Below are 10,484 nucleotides of genomic sequence, written 5' to 3'. Positions count from 1 at the left end.
GGCAGTGCAGTTATTTTCAGGTATACAAGGCCAGGATCCTTCCTTTCTGCATGGAGAGAGACCTATAAACTCGAAACTGACAGATACATTAATGTTTCAAAAATGGATTTGAAATGGGTAATATCTGACAAAGTTTGCTGAGTTTGGCTCAAATAATGAAAAAAAACATGTTTTTTCAGGTTGTCCTGGCTACTGCGCATCTCCACAGCTGAGATAAGCTTTTTCCACTTTGCAAGGAAGCGGACTCGCTGTTTTTATTGAAGGGCTTATGAGGTTTTTCGTTCATTTTTCGAGTGAACTGTCTCCTCCTCCTTTGTAATGTCTTTGTTACACATTGGTTGCCTAATGTCCTTCATAGAAACCATGAAATAATTCTACACGGCCAACATGATGACTGTTGATCTTCTGCCACTCAAACAATTTGAACTCTGTGCAGGAGAGCGAAGGAAACAAACACCGGTTTTACTCACTATTTTTTTATTTCCATTACCATTACGTTATTATTTGTACCATTAGATAGAAATTATTTGTCGTAGATTTGACACTTTTGTTATAGGCCTGTTTTATGTGTGTTATTTTTGGTCAAAGTCTTCCCTTTTTTTCTTGCTGAAATTTTGGTGCAGCCCTAGTTTGCACGGTTGGTGTGTCTTAGCTTTAATTGCTTACAAGCTACATAAGCCTCATAATTCCAGTGCAAAACTACAGAAGCAAACTTCAGACACCAAGCCTGTCTTGTCTGATAGACTACATTTAGGGTAACTGAGAGAACTGTGTAAATTATATTATTTGTCAAACTACTAACTAGTAATTTCGTCTGTTGTTTTTTCACTCTAATGGTTATTTTTTCCCCTCTTTTCCCACATGTATAAACAGGTTCCCAAAGTCACACACACAGAGTTCTGTCAGGGGCGCACCATGCGCTGGGCCCTGGCCTGGAGCTTCTATGAGGACGTGACTGTGCCGGTGAGTTCAAGGCTTGCATGCTCTTCCTTACGTTACTGCCACTGGAGGAAGTCCTGTTGTGACCTACTAAGCTACTGCAGCAGCGAGACAGACAGCAGGGCTGTGTTTGGGAGTTTTGTGTGTCTGGGTTGAGATGAGGAACAGACTTGCTGAGTAGTCACTGAGCTCTGTGCCTTTGTTAATAATGCAAGTGTGGCCCATTCCATTAGACTCACTCTGACTGCTCCCTGCAGCCCAACCCACTTCCTCAGCCGCCGTAGCCTGGCAACAGTCGCCAGGGCAGCATGGCTCTGGAGCCATGCTTTTTTTTTTGTAGGGAGAGAGAGGGGAGTTTAAGGGGTGGTGAGGGGGCGGGGGGGAAGAATTGTTCCACTCTTTTAGAAACTCCCCTGGTCCCAGATGCCTTTTTCCTCAAAGGCACTTGAGCAGAAAGATTGGCCTACATTTTTGTCTGCATGCCACTCCTAGCCTCATCTCAACCTTGGCTAGTACACACACACACACACACACACACACACACACACACACACACACACACATACATATATACATGCATACACACACTGTTGTTTTTATGTAATATCAGGACATGGGGTCATACATAAAGTACTGTGCAAAAGTCAGAGACCACCCTTTGTTTATTTGATTACCAGTCACAACTATAGTACAAGTCATATATTTATCATAAATCATATATTTAATAGAAAATTACACAGAAGCCCCAACAACTAAATACTATATTATTTTTTTAGTATTTAATGTGTTCACTCTTTGCCTTTCTTACATTCTTTTCAGGAGACTTCCTTTCAGCTTGTCAGTGAAATCTGCAGGAATATTTTTACACATCTCCAAAGTTCAGTCTTAGAAGTTGGTTAGATTTTCTGCTTCACACTATAATCCAAATAATCCCAAACACATTCAGTGATGTTCACGTCTGGACTCTGGGGTGAAGAGTCGATTGTTCTGAGAACACCTGCCTTTTTTTGTTTTATTTTTTGTCTCTTTCCTTTTCTCAGTAATAGCTTCTTGGCAGCTACACATCCTTTCAGACTCATAGTGTTGTTGTCTTCTCACAGTGGAAGGATGAACAGAAACACCTGTGGATTTTTTTCAGATCTGAAGTAAGAGTGGAGCTTGATTTTCTCTTCTCTCTTAAAGATGAAAGCTTTAAATGCTGTTTATCTGATGGTGACAGTTTGGTTCTCTACGAGGTCTTGAAATGTTGTTAGTAAGTCTCATTTTCCCTATATCTTTTAATAGTTTTGGAAACTCCTGTTTTTTTGTTTTTTTTTATTTTTAATTTTTTTTTAACTTATTTTCCTTTGACTATCCTGTTCTTATGCAAGTGGGTTATCTTATAAGTCATCTCCTCATAACTATTTCCTGAAAAATGTATAACTTATGAAACAAAGGCCATTTTGAGTGAAAATTAATAAACGAAGGGTGGTCTCTGACTTTTGCACAGTACTGTATATCCCGTATGTCACTACCTATATGTAATAAGAATTTTCTGAGTATAATCCTAAACTGAACTTTAACCTCAGTAACCTAAAAAGGGTTTTGTCTTTCCAGTTAAAAAAAAAAAGGTTCTAACGTTCTAGGTTATTTAATGTTTTTCTTTTCAAATCGGGACATTTTTGTCTTGAAAATATACAAAAACAATAACTCTTACATGCTGTTAAGCAGTACACATTGGAGCTGTGAGCACATGTTCAGCATCAGATGAACTCTTATCAGCATCTTTTTCAGCATTATCTGTACCCATCTCTCTCTCTCTCTCTCCCCCTCTCTCCCTCTCTCTCATACACAATGCTGCTCATGTTTTTGCTCTTACGTCCATCTTTTTACTCTGATGCCAGCTGAGCCCCATTAGCAGACTGCATGGAAACCAGATCAATCTGAGTGACAGTTTGGTCTTTAATCCAGATATGAAACACATGGCAGGAGCCCAGACGTGGCCTGCTGGAAATACAAAGGTAGAAAGAGAGAAGACCAGTATTTCTAATGGCTTGTCCAGAAGGCTGCCTGATATGGATGAAAATTTATATTTCAGTTATATTCCTAAATATTTTGATAATACATTTAAATGTCTAATATAAATAAGTTACGTGATGTCACATGGAAGACTGATCTGCATTATTGTGGAAAAAAATGATTTACATTTTACAGATTGTGTGAATGCTTTTAATCATCTGAACGAACACAGAAACTCATCTAAACTGTCTCTGATTGACCAGGATGCCACAGCTAGGGGTGGGCAATATGGAAAAAAATAATATCGCAATATTTCAAGACATTATTACGACACAAATGCATCATAAAATGTTGTTTTTCTCAGATTTGGTAAGTGGGAACAGACAAAAAGCCCCCAGTAGTGTCGCATTTAAAGAAATACTATCAAAAGTTTATCACAATAAAGGTAAATATCGTCATATCGCCCACCCCTGTTCACAGGACACTACTGAAACATTTATTGGTTGGTTAGAGGGCTCATTTGCATGTTGCTGCCTTCAGTATTGCAAAAGCCTGTATTGCGATAACATTTTAACAGTGTGCGTCCAGCATGTGAGCTGTTGGGGCTGTAGATTTATGGTAAGGGCGGAGGCGGAAAGGTCAGAGGTCATAAGGCTGAGTCATTCAGGAAAGGGCGGTGTTTTTGGGGCAGGATGAGTGTAATGGTGGAACAGAGCAGTGTGTGCTAGAATCAGTCCAGCTGAGGCTCTGAGTTTGACCACTCTGCTGCTGCTGACCTGCACCTGCGCATGTTCAATAATTAAATGTGCTCTGGATTTATAGCTGGATTCAGCTGTTCTTCAGATGAGGACCAGACATGTAGAAATTTAAAAAGATATCCTGAGTGGCGGCCATTTTAGGACGGTCGTGCTGTTTCCGTTCAGAGAACAGACGGAGGGCATGACTGTTAGTAAATAATGGACAGTTCCAGGGAGAAGGAAAGAGGGAGAGAACAGATGAATGATGAATGAATAAAGGAGGGGAAGCACTAAAAGCAGTAAACAGCTTAGAAGACTGATGGTGATTGATTAAATGTATGCGTGCGAAGTCTTTTTATCCATCCACGTACACCATACACGAGTATAAAAGTCCCTGTCAGGGATGCACTGAACACAAAGACAGGCTGATGGATTTTATTGATTTTTTCCCTCCCCTTTTCATTCCTGTGTTTTGAGCAGTGAGCTTATCTCGATGGCTGTGAGACACAGAGGCACAATATTAGGAGGTGCAGTGAATCCGAATTAAGCACCTCATAACACGCATCAATCAATAGAATATCATGCTTTCTTATCCATGTGAGATATTAATCTTTAGTGTACACGGTCCTGTTGCTTTACCACAAATACAGGCTTGTTGACTGAGTGTGAAATTACAGTGGCATACGGTTTACGTGCAAAATTAGATTATGAAATGATTTCTGTTGAAAATAGTATAAGCCAGGTACTTCAAGATGGCTAGATTAATTGTCTGCATAATACCTACCATCACCAGTGCCATTGCGGGGTCACTAAAAGGCATAGAATGGCTCCCCCTGGTGAGCTGTGTGATATAGTTTTGTCTGTTTGTTTCTTCTTTTTTTTTTATTTTGTTATTAAGTTATTCTCTATTTATGATCCGAAAACTTTATCTTTTCTCTAAGCCATAAGCAATTATAGCGTAAACTACAGTACATTTCACCAGCAAAGGTCTTTAGATAGAACAGTTATTGTTAATATATGGAAAATGTTAAAAAATAAATTATTGTTGGTTTAGTTTAATGCATCATAATTTCATGCCAGCCATCAATGTCACAACTTGACATTTGCAGTAAGAGAGTGTACCATGGGGGCATGACAAGTTTGAGGAATCAAACTTATATATATATATGTATATATATATATATATATATATATATATATATATATATATATATGTGTGTGTGTGTGTGTGTGTGTGTGTGTAAGTACAGTGATCCTTATCCAAGTACTACTCCAGATTTTAGTTCATTCACACTGATACACAATATTACATCCTTGTTTCCCGCTTTATATTTTTGACCTGCAGTAACAAATAAGCATACTATTATACTTAATTATGAAATATAAATATTACAATTTTTAAGGGTGATTTTGAGGACAAGTATTCAGGTACTCATTTCAAAATAACACATCTTTGAACCCTGTGAAATCCTGTTCGGGACAGCCCTAGACAGTGTGTACCACTTTTTCTTTTCCTGTACGGACACTAAAACCTTGAGTATAGTGATACAGAGCTGATATTTCTTTAAGAACTACTGAGCCATACAATTGAATATTTTACATATTTAAATATTTATATTCCATGCTCAAACTAATCAAACACTATGTTCCCCCACTTTTTCATGTGAATTTATTATTTGGGTACGGAGGTAAAAACATGACTTACTTTACTTCGCATTCTGTGCTATTTCAGGCTAGAGTGATTTAGTATGGGTGGGTGGGGGGTTACCAAGCTGTAGTTCTCTGCATTGTATGTGATTACTGTGAAATGTTGTGCCTAAACAGACTCACACACAGCTGGTCATAAGACATAGTGAAGGGGTCTTGTGAAAGAGAGAGAGTGTGTATGACCTGCTTATGATTCTCCTGTGTCAGAGGAGTGAGATGCCTTCAGCCATGATGCAAGATGGAACTTAGCAGAACGGTGAAGAAGGCATCTCTCATTTGGTTTTGATCATTTGGTTCATGAAAAGCATAAAATGTAACCAAATGTTAAGACTAAACTTTGGAGGTGTGGAAAAACATCCCTACAGATTCCTTAAAAAAACTAAAAGCAAGACTTCCAAAAAGAATGGAAGCTGTAATAAAGACAAAGTGAAATTTTCTGTTTAGTTGTTGAGGCTTCTGTGTAATTTTCAGTTAAATATATATTTTCTGCTTTTTTCTGAGCTGACAAATAAACAGAAGGGCCATTTTGGCTGAAAATTAAATAAATGAAAGGGTGGTCTCTAAGGTGTGTGCAGTACTGTATATATCTGTCTTTCTTTGTTTCTTTCTCCCTCTCCCTTTCTCCTCTGTCTCTCTCACTCTCTCATACAGTACATAAGAACGTATTTGTTTCTGCTTGGCGTCATCTGTCTTGTGATTTTTCTCTCTGGTGTTGATGCTAGTTTCAGGTTGGTGGTATGTGAGAGAGACGGGCGAGCCACACTCTGAGCTGTATGGAATGCTTGCTATGAGTGTGTGTATGCCTTTGTGTAGGAGTTCATTGTCTGCTTTGCTGCTTTATAGAAACACATAATCTTGGGCTCAGGCTTTAGTCAGGGCCACTGTGCTGCTTGTGTCCTGAACTCGTTATTTGGTGACATTTTCTAGCCCTTACATGAATACATCAGAAAAGCACAGATACTGTTGTTTATTAGATTAACTGTAACTACAACTATGTATTGTTTCAGTTGAGTTGTGTGAGTGTTATTCTTCATAATGCAAGTTTATAATGCATTTACTTGCACCACTGGCTTTTACTCTGACCTCCTGTTGTCATGTCCCTGTAGGTCTGTTACTTGGTTTATGGCACGCACACCTCAGACAGTGGCAGTATATGTACCAGCCTATAAGCCAAGGTCAGGGACAGAGTGAGCAGCCACGCCTTTGCATTTTTATGGGTTTCTTTGTGCACTGCTGCCCTCTGCTGGCCACATGTGGCTCACACTGGCAGAGCAATGCAGTCACTTTTATTGATGCTTAAGGATATAAACAGTTGTGTGCAAAAATGACGTTTAGTTGAAGTGAAAACTGCACATTCTCTACAGGGAACAAATATAAATGTTAAATTTAGTGCACACACAGCGAATCACAATGTATTGTTTATTTGTATTTATTTTAATGTTAGGGTGGTTTTTTTTTACAAATAAATGCTTACTGCCCAGATATAAGGCTTTACACATCATTTTCTTAGATGTCCTCCACTTGAACTTCGTCATACTACGTTTTATTCACTTCAACGGAGAGGTCTGCTGGATCCGTGCGGTGCTTGCCGCCTGCTGCATGGTGAAATCTGTCTCGCCATCCTGCGAAAAAGTTCAGTAGATTCTTGCATGCACATGTTCAGCTGCTGCATTATGTTTAGCCAATCAGTTAAGGGTGTACTGTTCATTGTTAAAAACGGGAAACCTTAAACTCTCTCTGCAGAGAGTAAACAGTGGCCCTCTATCTCCTCTTTCAATCCATGACGATTTGACATAAAAATGAAATATCTAGTTTCTACCTAACTGTTGACAGCAAAGTTGTGGAGGGAACATGTTTTCATGGTTCGAGCCGGACCAAAGTTTAAATCATATAGACCTTTAGGGTTATGTGCTACGTGAGCTAGCTAGCTAGTGAGACTGAGCAGGCCAATTTTTTTTTTTTTTAGGTTGTGTGGACGGCTGATGCATTTTCAAAATTTTAAATGCATAAAAAAAATGAATCTGTATTTTAGTCTCATTGTCTTCTTGCTTGAGACAAGAACCAAACAGAAAATCGTGTGGTGGTATAACCAGCAACTGAAGTGGGGAACAGTTTACAAAACACAAAATAAATGATGTGGTGCAGTCTGTGTTTTTATCTTCTATTGAGACATCAATCAGCAGTGATTTTTTGGGAGATTTTTTTAGCCTTTACCCAAATGCATTAATGAACTCTTGTGTGTCATATTATTTACTGTTAAATTAAAACTATTAACTAAAATTCAGTTTTGAGACCAGTAATGTTTTGTGCTTTTTGATGAATTAGAATAAATGTGTCTTTGCTTGATTTAGCGGAGAAATTGTTAATAGTTTGGAATAGTTTGCCATGATGTATACTGATGTCCAGTTAGTGGTGGTGTAAGAGCTGATTATTTTTCTGTGTTTTTCAGTCTCCTCCATGTAAGAAGCGCAAGCTGGAAAAGGCTCGTAAGCCGCTGACCTTCACTGTGCCGGAGCCCACTGCAGCAGAGCTACACGCCCAGGCCCCCAGCATCGGCTCCACAAACTCAGCCCCTTCAGAGAGCGTCACTGCTTGGCTGGAGAAGATCCTTACAGACCTGAAGGTACATACACAGGCTATAAGATGTGTATTGGGAATTTAATTAAACAACATCACAATATAAAATATAGACAATTTAACAGAATCTGATCACACCACACATTTCATCCCCTTGTTGTGATTTTTGCTGATGAAATTACCGTCACAGCGATTAATGCTAATTTCGTGTTGTGTTAGCATTACGATAACAGTTACCACATGTTTGTTCCTCCACAATGGGTTTAATACTACCAAAAACACAGGCAGTAGAAACGTGTAACACTTTCAAGTGACACATGTAGTATTCATTCAATAAATACTTAAATTCAAAGTGTAACACTCAGTATTAATGGAAGAGCAGTTTAGCATGATGGCAGTCTTTTAGCTTGTTTAGCCTGCTGCATTTTAGCATACTATTAGCTATCAGACCCACAGTTTAAACAAAACTGGCTACAGAACTATCAACTCACTTGGTGGTTCAGGTGAGCAGCACTCCTCCCAAGATCTGCTAGGTAGTGTATTACCTGTTTTTATTTGTTTCCAGGTGTTGCACAAGCGCGTGCCCTGCAGCGAGTCGGAGCTGAGCCTCTTCTTGACAGCTGTGGAGAACACCTGGATCCACGGCCGGCAGAAGCGGCGCGAGCATGGCCGTCAGCTCCGTGAGCTTCCCAGAGCTCCGCCGGCTGCCGCCCACGATCCAGAGCCTGAGACCGACCTGACCCCTGACATACCAAACACCAGCAACACACAGCAGGCACCAGAAGGGGCCAACATGGAGCCCCACAGCAATGAAGAGGAAGCCAAGGGACAACAGAGTTCTGAGAGTGGAACAGACATTACCATGGAGACCCCCAGCACAGAGAGTCCCCAGCAAACAAGAGGAGGAGCAGGGGGGCAGTGGCTCCCAGGGGCCTCCAAGCCCAAGCCTAGCCCAGCACTTCCTCTTCAAGTGCCTGGTGAATGTGAAATCAGAGGACTGTGATGTGGTGGTGGAGATGCACTGGGTAGAGGGCCAAAATAAAGACCTGATGAACCAGCTGTGTACGTGCCTGAAGAACACTCTCTTCCGCCAGGTAGCCAAGCCTATACAAAACTAACACAGCCCTGCAGTCACTTCCTCTACTCTCTTTCCTCAGCATCCAGTTAACTACTGCCTCTCAACAGAGCACTATCCTCTGAGCTATAAGCCATACTGAAGGTTTTTTTTATTTACATCTGGTTGCAGAGGCAACAGTCAGATTTGTTTTACTGAGTATTTTTGTTCGGCTTTATTAAATATTACATTTGTTTGGCATAATTACATTTGTAATAAATGTTTTAATTACATCTGCTGTTCAGTATTTTTTATTCATTTCAAGTGTTGCAAGGTTTTGTTTATGGATGTGCCAATACCGATATCCAATATTTTTCATGTACATATCATGTACATATACATTTATGATTTCTTATGTAGAAATTAGTACTAGATTCACCTGAATTAGCATTACTGAGAAATGTAACACTTTTATATAGGGTTGATGACTATATATATTGCTATATACTATATAGATATATTTATCTTGGTCATCTTTGGTAAGTTTTGTGGTTAACCACTTCTTCTCATAATTAGTCAATACTGTGATGTACTTACATCCAAATGAGTCTATCCACATGTCTGTTTTACAGCATTTAATGGGGAAAAAGAACTAATGTAGCCCATATTTTTAGTTTGTCCATTTGGGTTTTTTTGTCTTTTTCTAACTGATTTCTTATGTGGACTTTTGAAATTGCCAGTAGTGCACAATAGACCTTTAGTAAGAAATGTGACAGTTTCTTGCTTTCACGCAAGCATGTCAGACTTTATTAGTAGCAAAGCAGTCTCAGACGTCATGAAGACAGATTAATAATTGACAAACTGTTTAGCCAAACTACGACCTTCTAATAGTGGAGGATGTTGGCTGTTTATGCATTTCATTTCCCTAGAATTCCTCTGTTGTTTTCTTTGCAGGAAGTCTGGGTTCTTTACAAAAGTGGAGCTGGAGTGGACAACAGCAAGGGATAGTCGGGGACTGTGGTTTTTCAGGCTGAGTGGTGGGTCACGTGAAGTTTCCTGGAGCTTAGAGATAAATCTCCTACTGTGTTCTTAACTGCCTCCAGGGCTACTTCTGGGTTAAGAAGGGACTTTGCTCCCCTTTTGCAGGACATGTGAGAATCATGTGACTGGGAGCAGAGCGTGTTCTCTGTGTGTGTGTGTATGTATATGGATGAACAGCACCCCAGTTTTGGCTTTTCAAAGTCTGTGTGTCCAAACTAGTGTGTCTCCTGACATATAGGTGGGTATGAGCCGACACATGGCTGAGGATTTAAAGTGCAAGTGTCAGGGTCAAAACAGATGGCATAAGGTCTTATCAGACAGCACTAGTGGTAGATTTCCTCATGGCTGTTGGGACATTGCAGAAAACTGTCATTAGTCCATTGGCTAGAAAGATGGCTACATAACCTATGCTAGAGCACACAGTTGAATGG

General features: G+C 39.7%; 1 protein-coding gene across 1 annotated transcript in view; it reads left to right on the top strand.

The window, feature by feature from the left end:
- Window positions 1-9,294, top strand: part of mettl16 (methyltransferase like 16) — a 43,066-nt gene extending 33,772 nt beyond the window's left edge. Inside the window, 4 exon segments of the mRNA XM_036561828.1 lie at window positions 874-963; window positions 7,831-8,004; window positions 8,524-8,850; window positions 8,852-9,294. Coding sequence (XP_036417721.1) covers window positions 874-963; window positions 7,831-8,004; window positions 8,524-8,850; window positions 8,852-9,076 — 816 coding nt within the window. The 3' untranslated portion in view covers window positions 9,077-9,294.
- The last annotated feature ends 1,190 nt before the right edge of the window (window positions 9,295-10,484 follow it).

The sequence above is a fragment of the Colossoma macropomum genome, unplaced genomic scaffold, assembly GCF_904425465.1.
Source record: "Colossoma macropomum unplaced genomic scaffold, Colossoma_macropomum, whole genome shotgun sequence".
Classification (NCBI taxonomy): Eukaryota; Metazoa; Chordata; class Actinopteri; order Characiformes; family Serrasalmidae; genus Colossoma; species Colossoma macropomum.
The sequence above is the reverse complement of the archived record's forward strand: the minus strand, read 5'-3'. Positions and strand labels throughout refer to the sequence as shown.